Source organism: Ornithorhynchus anatinus, chromosome 2 (genome assembly GCF_004115215.2).
Source record: "Ornithorhynchus anatinus isolate Pmale09 chromosome 2, mOrnAna1.pri.v4, whole genome shotgun sequence".
NCBI lineage: Eukaryota > Metazoa > Chordata > Mammalia > Monotremata > Ornithorhynchidae > Ornithorhynchus > Ornithorhynchus anatinus.
In genome coordinates, this window is record NC_041729.1 from 7,232,405 (window position 1) to 7,260,260 (window position 27,856).

Genomic DNA, 27,856 nt, shown 5'->3' on the forward strand with positions numbered 1-27,856 from the left:
AGGAGATGATAAGAGCTTGAAGTAGGGTAGTGACCATTTGAGAGAGGAGGAAGGGAAGGACCCAGGAAATATGGAAGAAAAACTAGCAGGATTTAGTGATTGACTGAATGTGAGAGTGGGGCTGCTTAGTGGAAAGAGCACAGGTCTGAGAGGAGACTCTGGGTTCTAATCCTGGCTCCAACATTTGCCGTCTGGGTGATCTTGGGCAAGTCACCTGACTTCCCTGGGCTGCAGTTTCCTGACAGGTAAAATGGGGATTAAATACCTGTCTTCCCTTTCCCTTAGACTGTGAGACCCATGTGGAACAGAGAGACTATGGAATCTAATCCGATTGCAGTGTAGCTACCCAGAGCTTAGTACAATGTTTGGCACGTAGCTTATAACAAATACCACGATTATTGTTAATATTATTAATAAAAGACAGTGGATTTCTGGGATGGGGAGGATGGGGGTGTTGACAATTGTGGTGGGAAAGTTAGGAGGACGGATCAATCATAATGAGTGTTTACTGTGTGCAGAGCACTGTGCTAAGTGCTTGGGAGAGTACAATATAACAGACACATTCCTTGCCCACAATGAGCTTACGGTCTAGAGGGGGGAGACAGAAATGAATATAAATAAATTACAGATACATACATAAATGCTGTGGGGCTGATGGGGGGATGAAAAAAGGGAGCAAGTCAGGGTGACGAAGAAGGGAGTGGAAGAAAAGGAAAAGAGACCTTAGGAGGAGAGCTCTTGGAGGAGATGGGCCTTCAATAAGGCTTTGAAGCCAGGGGAGAGTTATTTTCTGTTGGGTATGAAAAGAGAGGCATTTCAGGCCAGAGGCTGGATTTGGGCCAGAGGTTGGCGGTGAGATGGATAAGCGCTTAGTACAGTGCTCTGCACAGAGTAAGCGCTCAGTAAATACTATTGAGTGAACAAAGTAGAGTGAGTGGGTCGGCATTAGAGGAACAAACGCGCGGGCTGGGATGTAGCAGAAGAGCAGCTAGGTGAGGTGGAAGGGGGAAAGGTTTAAAGCCAAGGGTGAGGAGTTTCTGATGGAAATGGGAGGTGGATGGACAAGCACAGGAGGTTCTTGAGGAGGCCCGGGGGCGTAGAGCCGCAGTCGCGGCAGCGGCCGGCGGGGGGCGCTGGAGAGGCCGGAGCGGCCGGCAGGGGCTCAGGGCGGCAATAGCGGAGCGGCCGGCGGGGGGCGCCGGAGAGGCCGGGGCGGCCCGCAGCGTCGCCGTAGCCGAGCGGGAGACCAGGCCGGCGGAGGCGCAGAGCTGCCGTGGCGCGGTGGCCGGAGGGGGCGCCGGCGAGGCCGGGGGGGGGGCTGGGGACGCCGAGCTCGGCCCCGCCCACCGCCCCTGGCCCCGCCCACCGGCCCGGATCCCGCCTATCAGGCCCGGCCCCCGCCCCCCGGCCCCGCCCCCCGGCCCGGGCTCCGCCTATCGGCGGCGGCCCCGCCCCTCCCCGGCCCCGCCCCTCCCCGGCACCGCCCCCGCCTCTTCCGCGCACGTGGTGCGGCCCGCCGGGAGCCGCCGGGAGCCGGTCCGGGAGCCGGTCCGGGAGCCGGTCCGGGGCGGGATGGAGGCGGAGGCGGTGCTGTCCGGCCATCTGGGGGCGGTGCTCCGACAGCGCAGCAACGCCAACCTCGTCTTCGACATCTTGGCCTTCCTGCAGGTGCGGGGGCGGAGGGCTGCGCGGAGGAGGAGGAGCAGGAGGAGGAGGGCTGCAGGGGGGAGGGGGAGCAGGAGGAGGAGGAGGAGGAGAAGCAGCGTGGCTCAGTGGAAAGAGCCCGGGCTTTGGAGTCAGAGGTCATGGGTTCGAATCCCCCACTTGTCAGCTGTGTGAATTTGGCCAAGTCACTTCACTTCTCTGGGCCTCAGTGACCCCATCTGTCAAATGGGGATTAACTGTGAGCCCCAAGTGGGACAACCTGATTCCCCTGTGTCTACCCCAGCGCTTAGAACAGTGCTCGGCACATGGTAAGCGCTTAACAAATACCAAGGTTTATTTATTTGGGAGGGCCGCGGGGCCACCCACCCCGTCCACCAGGGGAACGAGTCAGGGATCGTCTCACTCTGCTTGCATCGGCCTTCCCTGAGCGCTCAGCACAGTGCTCCGCACGCAGCCCGTCCTTGGGCAGGGGTAATAATAATACCGTTGGTATTGATTAAGCGCTTATTCTGTGCGGAGCACCGTTCTAAGGGCTGGGGAGATGCAGGGTCCTCAGGTGGGCCCCCAGGAGGCTCCCAGTCTTCATCCCCATTTTCCAGATGAGGGAACTGAGGCCCAGAGAAATGAAGTGACTCGCCCACAGTCCCACAGCTGGCAAGTGGCAGAGCCGGGATTCGAACCCATGACCTCTGACGCCCAAGCCCGGGCTCTTGCCACCGAGCCACGCTGCTTCCTATTGCTGCCTTGTCTTCCCCGAGGGCTCAGCACAGTGCTCTGCACGCAGCCAGTCATTGGGCCGGGATCGTCTCTATTACCGCATTGTCCTCTCCGAGCGCTCAGCACAGCACTCAGCACAGTGCTCGGCACGCAGCCCATCGTTGGGCAGGGGTCGCCTCCATCTGTTGTCCAATTGTACGTTCCAAGCGCTTAGTACACTGCTCTGCACATAGTGAGCGCGCAATCAGTATGATGGAGTGAATCGATACGATCGATCGAATGAATGAATAAATGAGTGAAGGGGCGCCGAGTCAGGAAGCAGCGTGGCTCAATGGCAAGAGCCCGGGCTGGGGAGTCAGAAGTCGTGGGTTCTAATCCTGCCTCTGCCACTCTTCAGCTGGGTGACTTTGGGCAAGTCACTTCACTTCTCTGGGCCTCAGTGACCTCATCTGGAAAATGGGAATGAAGACTGGGAGTCCCACGTGCGACAACCTCATCACCTTGTATCCCACCCCCGGTGCTTAGAACAGTGCTTGGCACCTAGTAAGCACTTAACGAGTACTTTATGTGTGCAGACCACTCTAGTGATGATAATAATAATAATAATAATAATAATGATGGTATTTAAGCGCTTACTGTGTGCTAAGCACTGAGGTGGATACAATAATAATAATGATGGTATTTAAGTGCACTGGGCTGGATACAGGGTGATCAGGTTGTCCCACGTGGAGCTCCCGATCATCACCCCCATTTTATAGATGAGGTCACTGAGGCACAAGGAATAATTATGATGATGATGGTATTTGTTAAGAGCTTACTATGTGCCAAGCACTGTTCTAAGCGCTGGGGGAAATACAAGAAACAGCATGGCTTAGTGGCAAGAGCCCGGGTTTGAGAGTCAGACAGTCATGGGTTCTAATCCTGGCTCCGCCACTTGTCTGCTGTGTGGCCTTGGGCAAGTCATTTAACTTCTCTGTGCCTCAGGTCCCTCATCTATAAAGTGGGGATGATGACCCGGAGCCCCACATGTGACAACCTGATGACCTTGTATCCACCCCAGCACTTAGAACAGTGCTTGGCACATAGTAAGCACTTAATAAATACCATTGGAAAAAAAAAAGAAGGTAATCAGGTTGTCCCACTTGGGGTCATGGGCCTCATCCCCATTTTCCAGATGAGGTCACTGAGGCCTAGAGAATGATGATAATGATGGTATTTTATTAAGTGCAATGTGCCAAGCACTGTTCTAAGCGCTGGGGTGGAAAAAAGGTAATCCCATTGTCCCACATGGGGCTCACAGTTCTAATCCTGGTTTTGACAATTGTTTGCTGTGTGACCTTGGGCAAGACATTTCACTCTTGAGTGAAATGAGTGAAAGAGAAGCAGCGTGGCTCAGTGGAAAGAGCACGGGCTTTGGAGTCAGAGGTCATGAGTTCGAATCCCAGCTCTGCCACTTGTCAGCTGTGTGACTGTGGGCAAGTCACTTCACTTCTCTGTGCCTCAGTTCCTTCATCTGTAAAATGGGGATTAAGACTGTGAGCCCCACGTGGGACATCCTGATTCCCCTGTGTCTACCCCAGCGCTTAGAACAGTGCTCGGCACATAGTAAGCGCTTAACAAATACCAACATTATTATTACATCCGCATTTTCCAGATGAGGTAACTGAGGACCAGAGAATAATGATGACAATGATGATGGTATTTGTTAAGCGCTTATGATGTGCCAAGCACTGTTCTAAGTGCTGGGGTGGTTACAAGGTCATCAGGTTGTCCCAAGTGGGCCTCACAGTCTTCATTCCCATTTTCCAGATGAGGTCACTGAGGCCCAGAGAAGTGAAGTGGCTTGCCCAAGGTCACACAAGGGGTGGAACCGGGATTAGAACCCACGACCTCTGACTCCCAAACCCGGGCCTTTTCCACAAAGCCATGAATAATAGGGATGGTATTTGTGAAGCACTTACTATATGCCAGGCACTGTACTAAGCGCTGTGGTGGATCCAGGCAAATCAGGGTTGACACAGTCCCCGTCCCTTGTGGGCCTCACAGTCTTGATACTAAGTGCTTGGGAGAGGACAGTGCAACAATCAATAGACAATTCAATTCAATCGTATTTATTGAGCGCTTACTATGTGCTGAGCACTGTACTAAGGGGTTGGGAAAGTACAATATAGCAATGAAGAGAGGCACTCCCCGCCCACAGCGAGTTTACGGTCTAGACACATTCCTTGGGGGGGTTGGGGGTGGGGGGTCGGAGTCGAGGGTCTCACCAACCCCCTTCCTTCCGTGTCCGCAGTCGGAGAAGACGGATGAAGTCTCCGCCGCCATCCATACCTGCAGCCGCCTTTTTGGGGCTCTGCTGAAGAAGAAGGAGCTGTTCGTGGGGACCCTGCCTGACGAGGAGGGGTTAGCGGAAGGTGAGGACCCCGGTCCGGGGGTCTTCGCTGGGGGGGGCTCACCCTACTTCATCCTTTATTTGCTTTGATGTCCGTCTCTCCCCCCACCCCGCCAGACTGTAAACTCATTGTGAGCAGGGATTGTCTCTTTTATTGCTGTATTGTACTTTCCCAAGTGCTTAGTACAGTGTCCTGCACACAGTAGGCGCTCAATAAATAGAAAAGCATTGTGGCTTAGTGGAAAGAGCACGGGCTTGGGAGTCAGTGGACCTGGGTTCTAATCCCCACCCTGCTGCTTGTCTACTCTGTGACCTTGGATGATGGTAATAATGGTGGTATTTGTTAAGCGCTTACTGGGTGCCAAGGACTGTTCTAGGCGCTGAGGGAGAAGCAAGATTGGCCCACGTGGGGCTCACAGTCTTAATCCTCATTTTACAGATGACGTAACTGAGGCCCAGAGAAGTGAAGAGCACACAGGAAGTGCTCAATAAATAGAGAAGCGGTGTGGCTTAGTGAAAAGAGCCCGGGCTTGGGAGTGAGAAGACGTGGGTTCTCATCCTGCCTCTGACACTTGTCTGCTGTGTGACCCTGGGCAAGCCACTTCCCTTCTCTGGGCCTCAGTTACCTCATCTGGAAAATGGGGATTAAGACTGTGAGCTCCACGTGGGACAACCTTGTATCTACCCCAGTGCTTAGAACAGTGTTTGGCACACAGTAAGTACTTAACAAATACCATCATCATTATTGTAAATACGATTGAGTGGATGAATGAATGCCTCTGCTGCTGCTACCCTCGACCCCCAACCTCTTGGTTTGCAACCCCTCGACCTCTTTCATTCATTCAGTTGTATTTATTTAGCATTCATTCATTCAGTAGTATTTATTGAGCACTTACTATGAGCAGAGCACTGTACTAAGTGCTTGGAATGTACAATCCGGCAACAGAGACAATCCCAGCCCAATGACGGGCTCACAGTCTAATTGGGGGAGACAGACAGCAAAGCAAAACACAACAAAACAAAAACAAGACATCTTCAAGATAAATAGAATCAAGGAGATATACACCTTATTAACAAAATAAATAGGGTAATAAATAATATATACAAATGAGCATAGTGCTGAGGGGAGGGGAAGGGGGAGGAGCAGAGGGTGTGGGGAGGGAAAGGGGAGCAGAGGGATGCGGGGGGCTCAGTCTTGGAAGGCCTCCTGGAGAAGGTGAGCTCTCAGTAGGGCTTTGAAAAGGAGAAGAGAGTTTGGCAGATGTGAAGAGGGAGAGCATTGCGGGTCAGAGGTAGGACGTGGGCCAGGGTTCGACGGCGGGACAGGCATGAACGGGGGACAGTGAGGAGGTGAGCGGTGGCAGAGGAGCAGAGTGAATGGGGTGGGCAGTAGAAAGAGACAAGGGAGGTGAGGTAGGAGGGGGCAAGGTGATGGACGGCTTTGAAGCCAAGCTTAGCACTTAATGTGCGCACAGCACTGGCCTAAGTAAGCACTTGGGAGAGGACAATATAACAGTCATGAATGACATTCCCTGCCCACAACAAGCTCACAGTTTAGAGGTGGGGAGACTGACTTCAATGCAAATAAATAAAATGACAGTTAGGGACATAAGGGCTGTGGGGCTGGTTGGAGGGGGCAAAGAACAAAGGGAGCAAGTGAGAGGGACGCAGAAGGGAGGGAGGATGAGAAAAGTGGGGCTTAGTCTGGGAAGGTCTCTTGGAAGAGCTGTGCCTCCAGTAAGACTTTGAGGTGGGGAGGGTGAATGTCTGGCAGATTAGAGGAGAGAGGGCGTTCCGGACCAGAGGCGGGACGTGGGCCGGGGTCGGCGGCGAGACAGGCGAGATGGAGGCCCAGTGAGAAGGTTAGCGGCGCCAGAGGAGCGGAGTGAGCGGGCTGGGTTGTAGAAGGAGGGAAGGGAGGTGAGTTAGGAGGGGGCAAGGGGATGAATTCTAACCCCTTCTCCTCCCCCCAGCACTTGTATATATTTGTACATACTTATTGCCCTATTTTATTAATAATGTGCATTTCCCTATGGTTCTGTTTATTTTGATGGTAGTGATGCCTGTCTACTTGTTTTGTTTTGCTGTCTGTCTCCTCCTTCTAGACTGTGAGCCGGCTGTTGGGTAGGGATTGTGTCCATCTCTTGGCGAATTGTACTTTCCAAGCGCTTAGTTCAGTGCTCTGCACACAGGACGTGCTCAATAAATACGATTGAATGAAGTGCTGTGAAGCCAATGAAGAGGAGTTTTTGTTTCCTCGGGTGGGTCAGTCAGATCTGAATATCAGAACGACTTTGTCCACTTCATGTTTCTCCTTGCATGCTTTAACTCTGCCCTCTCCTCTGCCCGGCAAAACTGTTTCTCCACCCTTATTGACACCCATGCCCATCTCCCTCGCCAGTTGTTCCAGACATTTAATTCCTTCCCTCCCACCGCCCGCCCCCCCCATCCCAACCCCACAGCACTTAAATACATATCTGGAATGTATTTGTATTGATGTCCGTCTCCCCAACAACCCCAGACTGTAAGCTCCTGTGGGCAGGGAATGTGTCTGTTTATTGTTGTATTGTACTCTCCCAAGTGCTAAGTAAAATGCTCTGCACCCAGTAGGCGCAGTTGAATGAATGATTGAATGCCTTAGTCAATCTTATTGAGCACTTAACTGGGTGCAGAACACTGTATTCAGCGCTCAGGAGAGTACAGTTTAAGAGTTCGTAGCCCTAAGAAGGGTAGAGAGCAGTGAAAGTCTTCGCTTTATCGCCAGTGGATGCTGCGGTTGGGGAAGTTTGTCGACATGGTTTGCAAACCCGTGCTGTCCTCGTCAGTAAGTCAGTTGTATTTATTGAGCGGTTACTGTGTGCAGAACATTGTACTAGGTGTTTGGGAGAGTAGAGTGTAACAATAAAACAGACACATTCCCTGTTCAGGAAGAGCTTACAGTCTAGAGAGCACTTGTGATGCAGTAGACACCAATGGGACAGAGACCTTGCCTAGAACACTCTCAAGCCTCCACCTTCTCCCCGTCTGCCCCTTCCCTTCCCCACCTTTTTTTAAAAATGGTATTTAATAAGCGCTTGCTAAGTGCCAGGCACCATACTAAGCACTGGGGTAGATGAAAATCAGGTTGGACACAGTCCATGTCCCACGTGGGGTTCACAGTCTTAAGGATGAGGTGGCTGAGGCCCAGAAAAGTGAAATGACTTACTCAAAGTCACACAGCAGACGGGTGGCGGAGTCAGCATTAGAACCCAGGTCCTCCAACTCTCAGGCCCATGCGCTTTCTACTACTTGAGAAGCAGCGTGGCTCAGTGGAAAGAACACGGGCTTGGGAGTCAGAGGTCATGGGCTCTAATCCTGGCTCCGCCTCTTATCTGCTCTGTGACCTTGGGCAAGTCCCTTAACTTCTCTGTGCCTCAGTTCCCTCATCTGTCAAATGGGGATTAAGACTGTGAGTCCCACATGGGACAACCTGATCAACTTGTATCCCCTCCCAGTGCTAAGAACACTGCTTGGCACCTAGTAAGTGCTTAACAAATGCCATCATTACTAGGCCATGCAGCTCCTTTTCACTCTTCTCCCTCACACCTGCTTCACTCCCCTTAATTCCTCCCATGCCAAAAGTTCTGAAATTCATTCAATCCTATTTATTAAGTGTGCAGAGCACTGTACTAAGCGCCATCCAAAGCAGAAGCGGGCAGGCTCGGCCTCAGCCGCCCCCGGGGGCACCGAGCAGGGGCTGAGTTGTGTCTGTTTACAGCTTCCTGCGGGGCTGTGATCAAGTACCAGATGTGGATGAGACACCGCTATCACAGTTGCTGCAACAGCCTGAGCAAGCTCCAGTCCCACCACGTCTTCCAGGTCCAGGTGGGTCAGGGGGTCGGGGCCGGAGATTTGCGCAGCAGCTGCTTTGTCGGGGCAGGGCAGATGGGCAGACCGAGGTGGGGAGAGACTAAGCCTCGATGCCCACCCAGGATTGGAGGACTTAAAGTGAGTTTGCGCTGCAGTCAGTCAGTTGACCGTGTTTATCGAGTGCTTACTATGTGCAGAGCACTGTACTAAGCACTTGGGAGAGTACAATTAACAGACGTATTCCCTGCCCACGAGTTTACAGGCTAGAAGTGGAGTCGGACAGTACAAAAAAAAAATTGCGGATATATATATATAGTAAGTGCCATGGGGCTGGGAGGGGGTGATGAGTAAAGGGAGCAAGTTGGGGTGACGCCGAAAGGAGTTGAAGAAAAGGAAAAAGAGGGGTTAGTCAGGGAAGGCTTCTTGGAAGAGGCCTTGTAGGAAGAGGGAGTTGGGTTAGACTTAAGGAAGGATTGCCTGATCCAGCACGATTGAACGTTGGAACAGATCTCTCTCCGTCTCTGGAGATTTTTCAGAACAGAAGAGATACCTGTCACTGAATGGCCCAGTGAGATGTTGCTCAGTGAGGTATCGTTCCAGGGGACCGGTTGGCTTGAGCCAGAGATTGTTGGTGATCTGGGACAAGGCTCCAGGTGACCGGGTGCCCGGATCCCATTGTCCTTGTCTCCAGCTGCTCCCTTTCCTTCATCCGGTGGAGCACCCGTGGGAGCTTGCCCTCCCCACACCCTGATCTCTACTCCCCTCCCCCTCCAGGAGTTGGCTCTGTGCACCCTCATGAAGTTTGTGCAGATGGAGGGCATGTACCCACTGTCCGAAGCCAAATGGAAAAGCAACTACCTCTTCCCGCGCGAGGTCCTCAAGGTGAGGAGGTGGGCTCCGGGGCAGGTAGACCGCGGCGGAGGGAGCCCATTGGTCAAGGCCGGTGGCCCTGCTGACTTCTTCCCCTGCCACTGGGCACCTTTTGCCCCACCCCTCCCAGCCATGGGCAGAGAGGACTGAAAACCGAACCTGTGGTCCCCGGTCGGGTCGGGCCTCCCCAAATCTCAGAGGATGGACAGAGGGTTCTACGGGAGCCTCGGGGCGAGAGAAGCTGCTGGGGGAAAAGGAGCCACTCTGGGGCAGAGGGGTGATAGTAGTAATTGCATTGATTTTGTGCTTATTCCATGCAACAGCACCATACTTAGGGCTTGGGAAGGTACAGTAGAGTTAGTAGACACGATCCTGGAACTATCGGCCCAAACAGTGTCGGATGCGGATTGACTGAAGAAGGTTTCTTTGGCTTGGACTTTTGGCTTTTTCTCCCTTTTTTCTCTCACTACCTAATAGCACCACTACTAGTAGTGCTAGTATTAAGCACAGAGTTTTTGCCAGCCCCATGCTCAACACTGGGGTCGATGTGAGATATCAGACACGGTCCCTGGCCAGCATGGTGTTCACAGTCCAGGAGGAAGGGAAAACAAGTTTTTTATCTCCAATTTGTAGGGGAGGAAACTGAGGCACAGAGTGCTTACAGGACTTGACTAACGTCACACAGCAGCCAAGTGGAGAAGCTGAGACTAGAATCCTGATCTCTTTGGCTCCCAGGCCTGAGCTCTTTTCACTAGGCCATCCCGCCTCTTTACATCTTAAAGCAGAATGGCAACCAGGTGTCCCTGTACCCAGGGAAGGGACGGGAGAACCCCAGATGATCTTTTGCCTCCCCCCTTCATGGTTGCAGCACTTCGGTTTGTCTTCGTAAATTCTAGGGGTTCATTTCTGTTCATGTTCACCTGTCTCCATCATTGGTCATTTATCCTTGTTTGAAGGCCTTTGCCCTTTCCAGTGCTGTGACCTACATAGTGGAAATGCTTTGTGGTATTAAGTGCTCACCGTGTACTAAACACTGGGGTGGATAGATGATCATCAAGTCGGACAAGCCCTCACTGGGTGCAGCGTCCAGGATTAAGAGCTCGAGAAATACAAAACGGAAGTGTTGCGTTCTTGTTCACAAGGGCAGGGGGTGGGTCCCAGTTTTCTTCTTCTCTTACACCCTTGGCTGCCTCTGACCCCGGGCCTTTTGCCCACTGGGCACGGATGCAGAAACAGTGTCTTTTGATTGGGCTGTGGAGCTGCTGCAGATGGGTTAATTTGGCTTCCTCTCCCTCTTTTCTCCCAGTGTGTCGTGGAGAGTCTGATCCCCGTGAAGGGCGATAGTTCCCTGCTGATCTCCCGTTTCCAGGAATTCCTGGAGTTCGATGACATACGCTACCACGTGATGCAGATAACCATGGAGGTGATAGCCAGGATCATGGACGCGCACGGAGAGGTGAGGGGCCGGCGGCGGCTGAGGTCGGAAAGGATGGGGGTGGACGGGTTCTCTCCTGGGGCACCGGGACGGGGTGGAGGGTCCTCCGGGCTGGAGACTGCCTGTGGCTTCCTGAGGCTGCGGGCTCCGTTGGGCCCTCAGATCAGTTTGGACCAGTCTGTCTCTCCCCATTAGGAGCCTCACCCCGCGTTTCAGCAGAACACCTTCACCCTGATCTCCAGCGTGAGCCTACCCCGCTCGGAGAGCAAACTCGACAACTTCTACGTGAAACACCAAAGTGAGGAGCCTTGGGAGAAGGGTCAGAGCGGGCAGGCTGGGGCAAGAGGCCTAGGAGCAAGCTCAGTCAGTATTTATTGAGCGCTAATTGTGTGCAGAGCACTGTACTAAGCTCTTGGGAGAGTACAACACAACTATAAACGAACATATTCCCTGCCTACAACGAGCTTACGTTTTAGAGCAAGGGAGACAGACATGAATACAGATAAATAAATTACAGATATGTAGGTAAGTGCTTTGGGGATGGGAGGGGGGAAGAATAAAGGAAGCAGATCAGGTTGACGCAGAAGGGAGTGGGAGAAGAGCAAAGGAGGGGCTATTCAGGGAAGGCCCCTTGGAGGAGGTGTGCCTTTAATAATGCTTTGAAGTCAGGAAGAGCCATTGTCAAATATGAGGAGGGAGGACGTTACAGGCCAGAGGCAGGGACTGACTGCCCAAGGAGGAGGTGGTTTGTAGCAGGTTGAGGGGAACAAGAGGGAAGTGTAGATTTTTCTGCCAAGTCCAGAGCCTGCATTTTAGTGGGGGAGTTGAGAGAGTCAGGAGACTTGGCTTCTAATATCGGCCCTCCATTACCTACTGTGGGACCTTGGGTAAGTCACATAACCTCTTGGGACCTCGGTGTTCTCATTGTGAAATGGGGATGATGATTTTACTTCTCCCTGCCTCATGGGTCTGCTGTGGGGATTGATGTCCAAGCGCTTTGGAAAAATAGGTGTGCCATTCATATTATTATTGTATAGACTATGGTCTGTTCATGCTGGGAGACCCTGGGCAAGTTACTTAACCTCTCTGAGCCCATCTCCCTTGTCTGTAAAAATGAGGTTGCTGGTCCTTGCCTCCTCTATTGTTGAAGAGCCAACGAGGTCTAAGGAGTTAATTGGGGAAAGGATCAGGAGATCTTCAGAGAAAGGTATAGTGGAAATCCAGGGGAGGGACGTAATTGTTTTTCCACAGCCTGAGTGGGGTGCCCCTTGGTATCTGAAAGGTATTTCCAAGGGTGGAATAAAACTGGTATAGTTTGGGGGAGAGAGCCTGCTTCTGATTGAGTTGGAGCAACACTGGTAGTGGGCTTTCCTGAGGCAGGAATAGGATCTACCAAAAGGTTTTAGGACTGTGTGTAAATTGGAACTTTTTCTTTCTCCTCTCTCCTTCCCACGTCCGTTGAGAGACAGAGCTTCAAGACACCTGGAAAGTCATCTATCTGGGGGTAAACACTGGGCTGGGGGCGCTAGCCTGATGGGAGCCCAACGGGGAGGGGGCAAAGTGGATGCTGCCCACCGCAAAAAAGACTGAGCTCATCAGCCTGGGGCTTGGTCTTGCTTTTCAGGAACACAAGAAAGTGTTTCAGAGGATGTGGCTCAGGTTCCTCAAGTACAAGGTAGGGCTGTCCTTGGGCCCCAGGTTTGGGAGTGAGGGCCCCTGGGAATATCCCGTCTGTGTGTCTCCTCTTTCCCGAGGGTCTCAGATCCCAGTCCAGGAGGGCCGTTGTGTCCTGACCAGCCTGGGTAGCTGAGTTAGTGAATGATCGAGCCTCGCTGGGTGAGGTGGGGAGGAGCAGGGAGTGTGGCTGGGTAGGAGCGAGCACTGTATGGGGAGTGTTGATGTTCAGAGGACTACTTGGGGTCATTCAAAAAGAGTAAATAACGATTCCTGCCCTCAAGGAGCAGACAATCTAACGCTGTGCTGACCCTCCTGCAGCTGCCCAGCTCCTTGTACAAGAAGGTTCTCCTCATCATGCACGACACCATCCTTGCCCACATGAGCCAACCGACTCTTATGATTGACTTCCTAACCAGAGCCTATGACATCGGTAAGGGGAGGACACGACTCCAATTTTGGCTCGAAGGGTGGCGGGCGGTGATCTTATGGCTGTGTGTGTCTCTGAGTGTTTAATTACATGGGAAGGGAAAGATCTGTGTGTTGGGGACCGGGGCAGGTGCATGAGTGTTTGCTCACCTCTGGATATTGTGGGCATCTGTGGTCCTGAGGGGTTAGGTTTGTGTGCGGGTTTCTCGGTCTCTCTGCTTGTTTGGCTCTAGGGGTGTGTGTATGTACTGGTGGATGTGGGTCTTTCAGGGAGAGTGAGGAAAGGAGTGTGTGTCTCTGTGTGTGTGAATGAGAGAGAGTGTGTGCACGGGTCTTTGGGTCCGGGGGTATGGGACCCATGGATAGGTATTGGTGGGTGGGAAAGAGGGACATGCGAGGGTGAATTTCTGGCCACATCCATCTCTGCTTGTGTTTTGTGGAGGTCTCTGTGTCTCTCTGAATATCGGCCTTGGCTTGGATGTGGGAGTGTGTGAATCGGGCACAGGTGTGCTTCTCCGAACATCAGGCTTGGGTGGGGGAGTAGGAATATCGGGGGTGGAGACTGGGAGGCATATGGGTGTGTTCGTGTGTTTCTGTGCACATTGGTCTTGGCTCGGAATGTGAGAGTAAGTGCAAGCATGTGCCCATCTCCCTCCTGGGCCCGGAAGATGTTGTCTCAGTACCCCGTGCAAGCTTGGTAACTGTTGGTCTGTTGCAGGAGGGGCCATCAGCCTTCTGGCCTTGAATGGACTCTTTGTTCTTATCCATCAGCACAACTTGTGAGTCGTGGAGCCGGCTTGGGGGCTTGCGGCGGGAGGGGTGGGGCTCGTGGGAGTGGCTGAGTCGGTGGGCCGCTAGGGAAGCGGAGCTGGGCCTTTGAGAGATGCCACATACAGGGACCCTCGGCTAGACTCCCAAGCTCCAAACATCTGGTCTTTCTTCCTGGAAGCCATTTTGCCCTCACTGGAGAAACAGCCGTGGCCTAGTGGCAAGAGCACAGGCCTGGGTGTCAGGATCAGAGCCCTGAGGCTGGTTCCACCTTTCGTATAACTTCGGGCAAGTCACTCACTTTCTCGGGGCTTCACCTTCCTCACATGTGAAATGGGGAATCTGAGGCTTATCCTTGCTCATTCTCCCGTCCCTCTCCCCGGCGCTGCTGAAGCCAGCCTTACAGGGAGGCAGAGAAGCTAACCAGATGTTCGATGTGAAAGGCCCATCACATCTTTGAGAACAGAGTCCCGGAAACTTGCGGGGTACTGCCAGAGCCTTAGATTCCTCCGGGCCACTGATTGGGCATATCTGACGGCCTTCTGTCCCTGCCTAGGGAGTACCCTGGCTTCTACCAGAAGCTTTACAGCCTCCTGGATCCCTCCATCTACCACGTCAAGTACCGCGCCCGGTTCTTCCACCTCGCCGACTTGTTCCTGTCTTCATCGTGAGTGGGTGGGCTTGGCCTCAGCCGGATTCGGTTGGAGCCTGGGCCGAGGCCGGGGCCTCTGGCCGGGAGGGGAAGGGGATGGGCGCTGAGGGGCATCGAAGAAACCTCAAGCCCGCTGGGCTCAGACCCAGAGGCAGGAGGTTAGAAGAGTTGATCCCTGGATTAAAAATACCCTTGGGTGAGGGGTCACACAGGATTACCTGGCTGGGTATTAGGGTTGTCATTACGATCTTACTTCTCCTCCTCTGCCACCCTTCAGGGTGTCATGGAGCTGCGATAGGATCTCGGCCTTAAACCTTCTCCCTTTGCAGACACCTACCCGCCTACTTGGTAGCCGCGTTCACCAAGCGCCTGGCCCGCCTGGCCCTGACGGCCCCCCCCCGAGGCGCTGCTCATGGTCATCCCGTTCATCTGCAACCTCCTGCGCCGGCACCCTGCCTGCAAGGCCCTCGTCCACCGCCCTGCGGCCGCTCCCACGGATTTGTCGTCAGGTCAGCGTCCGGGCTACGGGGAGGGGTGGGTGGGCGGACCGGCCCCGGGCAGGAGGGGCTGGCCTCTCCATTCTCATCGCCGGCTAGACTTGGACCTCATGCTCGAAGCCAAGCTGGCTGGCACCTAACCCGGGCGCTTGCTGTGCTAGCTGCCGGGGGCGGTTCTTACCCTCTGACACATCCTGGCGGCTGGGTGGGCCTCCCTTTTGAAGCCGGAACTGCCGATGGGGAACAGTTCTGGGACTCCCCAGCCTGAGTCCAGAGTAGCATCCCCTGGTTTGGTCATCCGATCCGTCCATCAGGTCCCTGTCCCCAGCCTGAGGTGGAGGGCGGCGGCACTGGGATTAATGGACCCGGTGTCTCCCTTCCTGCTCTGTTCTAGTCTCCCCCAGCCCCAACCTCTGCTGCTTCCTGGCCTTTCTAGAAATGTCTAGTGGTGGCTAAGATGATGGGCTTCTTTTCTCTCCCTGTCTGGCAGGGGAATGGCCCAGGAGAGAGAAGGGAATGGTAGGGTGGGAGGAGGATGTCGGATGTCACCCCCATGCCAGGGTTGGCCACCGGGACAAAGTTAGAAGACCTGGATTCTAGTTCCAACATTGCCACTGGGATGCTGCGTGACCTTAGGCTGGTCACCTAATCTGTCCGGGCCTCAGCTTTATCTTTAATAAGGGGGTAAGACCAGCCACCTCTCTGAATCTCCTTGGAGTGTCGGGGATAAAGTGAGGTAATAGCTGCAAAAGTGCTTATAGTTTCCAAGCATCCAGAGTTGATGTGGCATGCCCTGCCTCTGAGGGCCTGCTGGCCTCCCCTCTCGGCTGTCCTCGGCCCCTCCTGGCGGGGAGTGTCGCCTACCTCTCCCATCCGCTGACCTCTCCTGACCTCGTTTCCTCCACAGCGTTGGGCGCAGATCCGTATGACATGGAGGAAGAAGATCCGGCCAAGAGCAGAGCCCTGGAGAGCTGCCTCTGGGAACTGCAGGTGAGTCAGTCAGGCAATCGTATCTATTGAGCGCTTGCTGCGTGCAGAGCATTGTACTAAGAACTTGGGAGAGGACAGTATAACAGATTCCCTGCCTGGGCATGTGGATTCAGAAGCTCCTTGGCTTCAGTGGCATAGGGGATAGAACAAGGGCCTGGGAGTCAGAAGGTCATGGGTTCTAATGCCTACTCTGCCACTTGTCTGCTGTGTGACCTTGGGCAAGGCAATAATGTAAATTATTACTGTTACTGATTTTGTCCCTCCAGGCCCTTCAGAAACACTACCACCCAGATGTGGCCAGAGCAGCCATGGTGATCAACCACCCCCTGTCCAGCCAGGAGGTCCCCATTTCAGAGCTCCTGGAGCTGACTTCCTATGAGGCAAGTCCGGGAGTGGCCCTGGGCAGCCCCTGGTCGGGCCACCTTTGGGGTGGTGGGCTGAATCGGAAGGCTGGACTTGTTGGGAAGGGCGGGTTAGGGCCCGGGGCTAGAGAAGGGCTGGGAGCAAAGGGATGGCCAGAGGGGGATTCCTTCATTCATTCATTGTCATATTTAGTGAGCATTTTCTGTGTGCAGAGCACTGTACTAAGCGCTTGGGAGAGCACAGTAAAACAGGAAACAGACACATTCCCTACCCACAACGATCTTACAGTCTGGAGGGGGATCTGAGTCCAGCCAGCTCAGCCTTGCCAGGCAGCCTCCCACTCCCCCTTTTTGAAACCCGGGTATGGGGTTCTCACCTGTGTCCCTCCTTCTCCTGGAGTCACCGCCCTTGCCATCTCTCCCTGGAGAGGCATTTTCCCAAGAGGGCAGCGGGAAGCCTGGCCTTCCACTTCCCTGAGAGCCTGTGGGCCCGAGCCCTGGCCCGGCCAGTCTTGTCTTCTGTACTTGGGCTGATTCCTTTGTCCCCAGGGCAGGCCAGACTCTGCCTGACCTGTGTGGCTGGACCAGGAGTCCCCAGATGATCCCGGGCCAGATAGTAAAGTGTGATGTCTTCTCCCCACCCCGTTCTCCTTCCCATTTTCCAGATCTTTGACCGAGACTTCAAGAAGAAAACCACTGGCCCCGTGGCCCTGGAGTTCATCCAGGCGAAGGGGCTCTTGGGCCAGAAGAATGACATTTGTGCGGAGCACTTTGCACTGGAGTGAAGCGCTGAGTTGTCCCCCTCCTACCCTTCCCCTCCGTGCTTGGGAATAAATCTCTTTTTTTCGAGCGGTAGGAACATAAGCGGCATCTTCCTGGGGCACCGGGGGTGTGGCATCTTTGCCTTGGAGGGGTTTGGGTGGGCAGTGATGGCCGTGAGGTGGGAGGGGGCCCTCCCCTTCATCAGTACTTGTTCCTATCAAGACCGTCCTCAGCCAGCACCTTCCGGGCTCTAACTTGGGCCGCTCTCTTTCCGTCTCCGAGTCCCCTCCCTTGGGGCCTGACATTTAGGCTGGGCAATGCTGCTCCCCATCTGGGCTCTGGTGCGATGGCTGGGGGTCAACGAGGAGGACCCATCAGTCTCTGGCCAGGTTTGTTGCCCCGATCTGCCTCCTGTCCCTGCCGTCTCCACGGCGGCCGCTTACCCGATCCGTGTTGGCAGCGGAGAGCGGGGAGCTGGTCTCGCTGCAAAGCTTACCAGGCAGCTTGTGCTTCCTGTCGGGGATCGTGATTGACTGAGCTTACCACCCCGGAAGGAGGGGTTAGAAAAGCTCTGAAAACCCTGAGAAGAAGCAGCATGGCTTAATGGATAGAGCATAGGCCTGGGAGTCGGAAGGACCTGGGTTCTAATCCCGGCTCCGCCACGTGTCTGCAGTGTGACCTTGGACAAGTCAGGTCACTTCTCAGTTACCTCATCTGTAAAATGGCGATTAGACTGTGAGCCCTATGTGGAACAAGGACTGTGTCCATCCTGATTGTCGTATCTACTCTAGTGCTTAGAACAGTGCTTGGCACATAGTAAGCGCTTTACAAGTGCCATTATTATTATTAATGAAATGTCTACCCCACAAAGCTGATATTTTTCAGAGTGTCTAAAGGGGGGCTAGCTCAGGAAACAGCAGAAATTGGACAAGACCAAATTTGTTCATCTCTGAACTAACCTTAGTCCCGATGAATTTGGGCATGGTACTTTGCGTGAGTATGCATTAACGACACGCACGTTTTCATTTTCGACTGCCACTCATGCCTCCCAAATACTCATTTTTGCCCTTGAAAGTCTCCTTTCATCTGTGTCAAGAGCTGCTATCTCATTCCCGAAAGTTTCTTAGAGGGAGGCAATGGGAGAGAGGTATTGCTTTAAATATTAAAGGGTGCTACTCTTCAGGCCAAAGAAGGGAAAGGGGCCTTATCGGACCCTACTGTTCGCCAATGCTAGTCTCCGCCGGCTAGGAGATTATAGATGCTTTAATCACACTGTGTGTTAACTGGAGGGAGAGATTGAAATAGGCAGAGGGGCATAAATCACTCGTGGCATTATTTGATTTTTATCAGACTCTTATTTTTAGCACAAAAGATGCCTTTATGAAAATGTTGTTTCAATCACACAGCCGCTGCCTCTCTCCCCCTTCTCCCCCGCAATGAACGCTCTCAAATCTGTGAAACAAACTGATAAGTTGTTTTTCTCTGTCAATATCCAGCCCTTTGTTTATTCTCCTGAACTTCCATTTTAGTAAAGGTGATAAATATAAAAGTCATTCTGGACGCAGATAAGAGATGTAGCCACTCAGCTGGGTAGGATGAGATTTTTTTTCCTACCCTGCTGGTTACAAACCAAGTGATTTTTTTTTAATTATGATTTTTATCCCCACCCTTGAATTGGCAGCAGAGATATTTATCTCCCCTCTGTCCCCCATTTTTTTTTTCTGGAAATGGCAGAGAGGACAAATGTTGAAAAAAAGAATTCACTCTCCCAAGGGTCCTGGTTGTAAAGTTTCAGTGTCTCCAGCCCCTGTTTTATTAGAAAACAAGGCTGTAGGATGTGGTTTCTTTTCTCCCTCCTCTTACTACATCCCCATTTAATAATAATAACAATAATAATGTTGGTATTTGTTAAGCGTTTACTCGGTGCCGAGCACTGTTCTAAGCGCTGGGGAAGGGACCAGAGGATCAGCTAGGGGTTCCTGCTGTGCATAAAATCTCCAGTGGTTGCCTATCCACCTCTGTATCAAACAAATGTTCCTCACCATTGGCTTTAAAACTGTCTGTCACCTTGCCCCCTCCTACCTCACCTCCTTTCTCTCTTTCTACAACCCAGCCTGCACGCTTTGCTCCTCTGGTGCTAACCTCACTGGGTCTCAATCTCACCTGTCTTGCTGCCAACCACGGCCCACGTCCTTCCTCTGGCCTGGCCTCAAATCCGCCAGACAATGACTCTCCCTCCACTTCAAAGCCTTACTGAAGGCCCATCTCCTCCAAGAGACCTTCCCAGACTAAGTCCCATTTTCCTCATCTCCCAATCCCTTTGCGTCACCCTGATTCGCTTCCTTTGCTCCTCTCCCCGCCGCACAGCACTTATGTATTTATCTGCAATTTTATTTATTTATATTGATGTCTCTCCACCTCAAGACTTTGAGTTCGTTGTAGGCAGGGATTGTCTCCCGTTATTGCTGTATTGTACTTTCCCAAGCACTTAGTACAGTGCTCTGCACACAGCACTCAATAAATATGATTGAATTCAATGAAGTGCTTGAAGTAATAATAGTATTTACTGAGCACCCACTGTCTACAGTGCACTGTACTAAGCACTTGGAAAGTACTAAAAAAACATGTATCATGTTACTGCTTTGATGAGGAATTATGACCTGTGCAGTCCAGGATTCTGGGAGGATGCTGGGAGACCCCAGCCAAGATGGTTACTGTCACTGAAATTTATCCTAATAGACCATTTAGCGTCCATAGCCTTTTCCTCACCATCTCTAAATTTTTAACTCTGAACCTGATTCTCCATGAATTTATCCAATTCCCTTTTGGCCAGTTTAACTGCCTTGGGAACAGATTTTAAATGTTTACCACCTGCTGTGTGAAGTGTTTTCTTTTGTCTGATTTGAACCTGTCACCTTCAAGCTTCAGTGGGTGCTCTCTAGTCCTGGTGCTCTAAATTTTTAACTCAGAACCTGATTCTCCATGAATTTATCCAAATCCCTTTTGATCTGTTTAACTCCCTTGGGAATAGATTCTAAATGTTTACCACCTGCTGCGTGAAGTGTTTTCTTTTGTCTGATTTGAACCTGTCACCTTCAAGCTTCAGTGGGTGCTGTGTCATCCTGGTGCTGTGCTGCCTTCCCTGTTCTTGTGGACAGAGAATCTTTCTTGAGAAAGTACTTTCCCAATAACTGAGATTTGCACACAGGTGCTCAATAAACACCATTACTACTGCTATTTCTACTATTACTCATTTAACTTCTCTGTGCCTCAGTTACCTCATCTGTAAAATGGGGATTAACTGTGAGCCTCACATGGGACAACCTGATGACCCTGTATCTACCCCAGTGCTTAGAACAGTGCTCTGCACATAGTAAGCACTTAACAAATACCAACATTATTACTATGCCCTAAAGGAGCTTAGTCTAATCCTCCACTGGACTGTAAGCTCCTTAAAAGCAAGAATCATGTCTACCAACCCTATTGCATTGTACTCTTCCAGGTGTTTAGTACAGTGCTCTGCACGCTGATTCTCCCATCTTTCCCAGCAGTACCTCAAGAGATCTCCCGGCTCCTGTCAAAATCCACCCCCTCCGCCTGCCCCTCTGTCCTCATCCCGTCACACCTTATCAAAACACTTGCCCACTCCCTTCTTCTCTCCCTGCCCACCACTTTCAACTGTTCTCTCTTCAGTGTCTTCTTCCTCCCTGCTTTCAAACATGCTCAATTATCCCCCAGCCTAACAAAACACTTATTTGATCCTATGACTCCAGTTAATCACCCCATCTCCCTCCTACCATCCCTCTCCAAACTCCTTGAGTGAGTTGTCTATACATGATGCCTCCACTTCCCTACCTCCAATTCTCTCCTTGACCCCCTCCTATCTGGCTTCTGTCCCCTTCACTCCACTGAAATTGACCTCTGAAAGGTCACCAATTAACTTCTTGGCAAATCCAACTGCCCTCCACTCCATCCTAATCCTCTAGGACTTTTCAAGCTGCCTTTAAAACCATCGATCACCCCCTTCTCTGGGAAACGTCCAACCTTGGCTTCACTGACATGGTCATCTCCTGGTTCTCCTCCTACATCTCTGGCCATTCATTCTCAGTCTCGTGAGCTCCTCTGACACCCACCCCCTTCCTGAGGGAATCTCTCAAGACTCAGTTGTGAATCTCCCATTTTCTTTTGGAAAACTCATTTGCTCCCCGGCTTCAACTACCATCTCTGTGCGGATGATTCCCAGATCTACATTTCCAGCCCTCATCTTTCTCCTCTACAGTCTTACAGTTTCTCCTGCCTTCAGGACAACTCTACTTGGATGTCTCACTGACACCTCAAACTTAACATATCTAAAACAGAACTCATCTTTCCACCCAAACCCTGTCTGCCCAGCACTTTCCCATCACTGTTGGGAATTTTTAAAAAAATGGTATTTGTTGTTTTTATAAATGGCACTGTACTAAGCGCTGGGGTAGATACAAGCTAATCAGGTTGTACACAGTCCATGTCCCACATGGGACTCAAATCTCCATTTCACAGATGAGGTAACTGAGGCACAGAGAAGTGAAGTGACTTGCCCAAGGTCACACAGCAGGCAAGAGATGGAGCTGGGATTAGAACCCAGTTCTTTCTAATGCTTTAACCACAAGGCCATGCTGTTTGATGTGGAGTTGGTTGGGCAACCAGTGAGCAGGGAACTTGTCGGCTAATTCTCTTGTACTATCCCAAGGGCTTAATACAGTGCTCTGCAAAGAGTAAATGCTCAGTGAAAACCATTGATTGGCCCCACCACCATCCTTCGTCTTATAAGCCTGTAACCTTGGCCTTATCCTCAACTCATCTCTCTAATTCAACCCATTTATTCATTCTACCACTAACACCTATTAGTTCAATCTTCACAACGTCTCTAAAATCCACTCTTTCCTCTCCATCCAAACTGCTATGATGTTAATCCAAACGCTTATCCTATCACACTTGATTACTGCATCAGCCCTCTTTCTGATCTCCCAGCCTTCTGTCTCTCCCCACTCCAGTTCAAACTTCACTCTGCAACCCAGATCATTTTTCTACAAAACTGTTCAGTCCATGTCCCTCACTCAAGAACCTCCAGTGTTTGCCTATCCACCTCCATTGCCCATCCACCTCCACATCAAACTCTTTACCATAGCTTTAAAGCACTCAATCACTGTGCCCCCTCCTACCTGACACCTCTGATTTCTTAGTATGATGCAGCTCACACACTTCACTCCTCTAATGCCAGCCCACTCACTGTGCCTTTCGTCTCATCTCTCTTGTTGTCGATCCTTCGCCTACATTCTGCTTCTGGCTTGGAACTCCCTCCCCCTTCATATCTGAAAGACTATCACTCTCCCCACCTTTAAAACTTTATTAAAGGCACATCTCCAAGAGGCCTTCCCAACTAAGCCTTCATCTCTTCTCCCGCTCCCTTCTGCATCACCCTTTCCCTTGGATGTGCACTATTTATTCCACGTGCCTTGGGTTCCACAGCACTTATGTACAAATCTGGAATTTATTCCTGTCTCCTCTACACTGTATGCTTGTGGGCAGGGAATGTGTCTACCAACTCTGTTATATTGTATTCTCCCAAACAGTACAGTGCACTGATCACAGTAAGTGCTCAAGAAATATGATTGATTGAGTACTGAGAAGTTAAGTGATTTGCCCAAGGTGACAGAGCAGGCAAGTGGTGGAACGGGACTAGAAGCCAGGTTTCTGACTTCCAGTTGGTTGCTTTTTCCATTAAGCCACTTTGCTTCAGAAGCTCCTACCCATTTACCCCCTTGCCAGTTCCTGGAATGAGCTTCTTGGTACCTCTTGAGAGGGCTTCTCCCTTCCCAGTTTTGACTCCTCAAAAGTCTCTCCCCTTTAAAGCCTTATAGAAAGCATAGCTCCTCCCAGAGGCCTTCCCTGACTATGCCCTTCTTTCCTCTTCACCCACTCCCTTGTGTGTCACCCTGACATGCTCCCTGTATTAATAATGATATTTATTAAGCACTTACTATGTGCCAGGCACTGTACCATCCCCCCTCCCAGCCCCACAACACTTATGTAGATATTTGTAATTTATATTAATGTCTGTCTTCCCCTCTAGACTGTAAGCTTGTGAGCAGGGAATGCCTGTTTATTATTGTATTGAACTCACTCAAGTGCTTAGTTCAGTGCTCTGCACACAGTAAATGCTCAGTGATTACAACTGACTGAGTGACAGGCTACTATGTTAGAAAACAGACCCTTCCTGGGTCACTAGTGTGGGTGGAGGGGCAGGAATCTTTCATAAGAAGCAGTCTGTAGCAAACCCATCTCCCCCTCCCTCTCTGCTCCCACACAAGATAATTGATGGTCCAATAATCTTAGGTAGTGAGTGGGATTGCAGGGCTCAAGTGCTGGTATGGGTAGCAGCATAAATCACCTGTCATTTTATTTAATTTATCAAATATTTAGGATGGTGCCAGGGTGATTTTCTGTCCCACAATGGGAAAAAAATGAGTGTCAGCTTCAGAGATAGCCAGTGATTGAGGAATCACTTTTCCTGTGGCAGAAATCTATTTTTTTTACTGATCCATAATGGGGATTTCATTTTACTTATCTCTTTGGTGACTGCAGAGTCTGGGAATTCTTCCCTCAGTTTTTTGGAACAGGTGGAGAAGAAGGCAGGTGGAACTCAAATTCTAAGCAGAGGAAGCAGTTAGAAGGCCGTTTGAGCTCTGGGTCCAGCTCTCCTCCTCCCTGGGTGTGCACTGGGTCCATTTCTCTTTCCATCTGGGAGGCCTCTGGGTCCATCTTTCATCCTGTCCAAGTGGGCTCTGGATCCAGCTTTCATCTTGATGAGGCTTTTTCTGTGTGGTTTTTGTGTGTTCCTTAAGGGTGCTCAGTTTGCAGAGGAGGTACATGTTGATACTCATGTGGACTTCTACCCATCTCTCCTTGTGACTCTAAGCTGGAGCAACATGTCCAGCGTGATGGGTTTCCAGGAGGGCAACCATCACCTGGTTTTTCCAAGAGTCACTGTCAGAGGTAGAATTCTGGACTGACTGGGCTCTCAGTTCAACAAATTAATGATGCTGCTGAAGGTCTTAGTTCCTAAGATCCTCCAGGGCAGATTTTTATTTTCTCTGTTTCCCCAAAGTCCTTGCTAGGATATCACACCACCTGTGGGAGCTCATTAAATATTGGAAGGTGGTGATAGTAAGAAAGGGGTAGGGTAGTAGGGAAGGAAGGGAGAGGGATCTCCAACTGAAATGAAAGAGCTGAAGATGCCCTTCCCCCTGTGTCTGGCCACCCCAGGTGTGTGGGTGGGAGGGAGAGGCGGGGCCTGGACACTGAGAGGCTCCAGCTGTGGGGAAAATAAACATATTCTCTCTTCTTAGTTTCCCCTATCAGCACTGGCCTCATCAAGACCTTTTTTTCTAGCTGTCTGCATCGTTCCAACTCCAAAATAATAATAACAATAATTATGGTATTTAAGTGCTTACTTGCTTACTATGTGCTAAGCACTGTTCCAAGTGCTGATGTAGTTACAAGGTAATCAGGTTGTAATAGTAATGATGGCATTTGTTAAGCACTTACTATGTGCCAAGCACTGCTCTAAGTGCTGGGATAGATACAAGGTAATCAGGTTGTCCCACATGGGGCTCACAGTCTTAACCCCCATTTTACAGATGAGGTAACTGAGGCACAGAGAAGTGAAGTTATTTGCCCAAGGTCAAACAGCTGACAAGTGGTAGAAGTGGGATTAGAACCCACATCCTCTGACTCCCAAGTCCATGCTCTTTCCACTAAGCCCCGCTGCTTCTCTAATACAGCATACCCTCAACCCTACAGGTATTTCCAGCAAAGATGTGTTTTGGGGGGAAGATGGGTGTCTGACCAGGGCAATCTGCTGGCAGAAATCATCAGGGGGCACAAACTCTTTTTTCTCCTGAATTTCCCCTGCCCCCTGCCTCCAAATCTTTTGTTTGGCTGTGACTCAGGGCTGCCCCTCCCCTGCCTCATTTGTTACTCCCTGCACTCCAGTTGAGGTGCACACTGGGCCAAGTTCAGCCTGCATCATCATCAGCAGCAGCTGTTCCCTTTCCCTGTGGCTCCTGGGGTTTGCTGGGAGAGTGGCTTTTCCCTTCCTTCAGCGTGCATTTCCTGGTAGGAAAAAGAAGATTTAGGTGAGTCATGAGATTACCAGAAAATGTCCCCCCAACAGAGGAGGTGAAGGCTGTGGGGAAAGGAGTCTGAGGCCCAAGGAGCCTGGTGGAGCTGGTACAGTGTGGTTGCCAAGTCTCTATTCAGATTGCCTTGCTCCCTCTGCTAGAGATGTTGTGTGGCACATAATAGCCTTGTAAATACCAAATCATTAGTAAGCAATCAGTAGCATTTATTGAGTGTCTCCTTTTTGCAGAACTCTGTACTAAGTGCTTGGGGGAGTACCTCTTCTTTTCCTTTTTCCCCCCACTCCTGTCTGTGTCCCCCCCTTGTACTTGGATTTGCATCCCTTATTCACCACTCCCTCAGGCCCACAGCACTTATGTACCTATCTTTAATTTATTTATATTAATATCCCAATCCCCCTCTAGACTGTAAGCTCACTGTGGGCAGGGGACATATCTTATAACTCTGTAATACTGTGCTCTCTCAAGCGTTTAGCCCAGTACCCTGAACATGGTAAGCACAAATTAGGATTGATTACCCAAGAGTGAGTAAATATGATCCCTGCCTTCACTGGACTTAGAAATCAAGGGATGGAGATACACTAAAATAAAGTACAAATAGGAGGGAATAATGGAGTTTATAAGATATGCAAGTGCTATGGGATAATTTGTGTTCATTTAAGTGTTTAGGTGGTGTGCAAGGGCTGAAATGTCAGGGAATATAAGGTGAGGAGATGGCAAATAACCCTTGGCTTACCCAGAAGTAATAGTAATGATGATGGTAATTCATTCAGTCGTAAGCATTTAATGGGCGCAGAGCACTGTACTAAGTGCTTGGAAAAGTGCAGTGTAACAATAAACAGTGACGTTCCCTGTTCACAGTGAGCTCAGTCTCGTGGCTCAGCGGAAAGAGCCCGGGCTTGGGAGTCAGAGGTCATGGGTTTGAATCCCGGCTCTGCCACTTGTCAGCTGTGTGATGGTGGGCAAGTCATTTAACTTCTCTCTGCCTCGGTTATCTCATCTGTAAAATGGGGATGAAGACTGTGAGCCTCATGTGGGACAACCTGATTACCCTGTATCTACCCCAGCACTTAGAACAGTGCTCTGCACATAGTAAGCGCTTAGTGAATACCAACATCATTATTATTAGAGTGAGGGAGACAGACATCAATCAATACAAATAAATAAAATGACAGAGATGTACATAAGTGCTTTGGGGCTGGGAGGGAGGAAGAGCAAAGGGAGCAAGTCAGGGTGACAGAAGGGAGTGAGAGATGAGGAAAAGTAGGGCTTAGTCTGGGAAGGTCTCTTGGAGGAGCTGTGCCTTCAGTAATTACTGACGTGTCTAACTTTCTCCTCTCCTGCTAATCTTCTCATGGTGCCTCATTCTCCCCTGTCCTGTAGTCGACCCCTGGCCCACGACCTACCTCTGGTCTGGAATGCCCTCTCTCCTCACATCTGACAAGCTCCCGTACTTCTCCCCTTCATAGCCCTACTGAAAGGTCACCTTCTCCAGGAAGCCTTCCCAGACTGAGCCTCTCCCCCACCCCTGGCTTTTCCTCTGCTTCTCCTCCTCTTCCCATTGCCCCAACTCCCTCCCTTGGCTCTACCCCCCCTCTGCCCCACAGCACTTGTGTATATATTCTATTTATTTTATTAATGATGTGCATATATTTATAATTCTATTTATATCGATGTTATTGACGCTTGTTTACTTGTTTTGTTTTGTTGTCTGTCTCCCTCCTTCTAGACTGTGAGCCCATTCTTGGGTAGGGATTGTCTCTCTTGCTGAATTGTACTTTCCAAGCGCTTAGTTCAGTACTCTGCAACACAGTAAGCGCTCAATAAATACGCTTGAATGAATGAACGAATACAAGACATCATGTGGAACCTTTTGGGGAAATCTGTAAATGTTGGAGTGAGTAGCCGGGGGTCTTCCGTCTATGTTCCCACCCCCTCCACTTGCTCTTGAGCCTTTGAGAAGCAGCTTCGGGAAGCAGCGTGCACGGGCTTGGGAGTCAGAGGTCACTGGTTTTCATCCCGGCTCTGCCACTTGTCAGCTGTGTGACTTTGGGAAGTCACTTAACTTCTCTGAGCCTCAGTTGCCTCATCTGCAAAATGGGGATTATGAGTGTGACCCCCACGTGGAACAACCTGATGACCTTGTAAGTACCCCAGTGTTTAGTACAGTGCTTGGCATATAGTAAGCGCTTAATAAATACCATTATTATTATTATTATTATTTGAGTTCCTCTCCCTGCTTCCTGTGAACATGGGCACTGTTGTGTGGCAAAACAAGGTTTGGTGTTTAAAGCATTCATTCATTCAATAGTATCTATTGAGTGCTTACTTTGTGTAGAGCTTTGTACTAAGCGCTTGGAATGGGCAATTTGGCAACAGATAGGGACAATCCCTGCCCAGTGACGGGCTTGCAGTCTAATCGATAATGATGGTATTTGTTAAGCGCTTACTACTATGTGCGAAGCACTGTTCTAAGCACGGGGGGCGGGGGGATACAAGGTTATCAGGTTGTCCCACATGGGGCTCGGTCTTAATCCCCATTTTACAGATGAGGTAACTGGGGCCCAGTGAAGTGACTTGTCCAAAGTCACAAAGCTGACAAGTGGCGGAGTTG

At 51.0% G+C, this 27,856-nt stretch overlaps 1 protein-coding gene across 1 annotated transcript; it reads left to right on the plus strand.

Moving 5' to 3' along the window:
* Positions 1-1,503: 1,503 nt before the first annotated feature.
* On the plus strand, positions 1,504-17,159 carry NOC4L (nucleolar complex associated 4 homolog). Its single transcript, XM_029082931.2, is given in 16 exon segments — positions 1,504-1,668; positions 4,676-4,796; positions 8,532-8,638; positions 9,398-9,505; positions 10,800-10,949; positions 11,124-11,226; positions 12,398-12,432; positions 12,553-12,603; positions 12,924-13,035; positions 13,750-13,810; positions 14,356-14,466; positions 14,781-14,844; positions 14,846-14,960; positions 15,856-15,938; positions 16,205-16,318; positions 16,966-17,159. Coding segments are annotated over 16 exon segments (1,551 nt in total). The 5' UTR covers positions 1,504-1,572; the 3' UTR covers positions 17,086-17,159.
* The last annotated feature ends 10,697 nt before the right edge of the window (positions 17,160-27,856 follow it).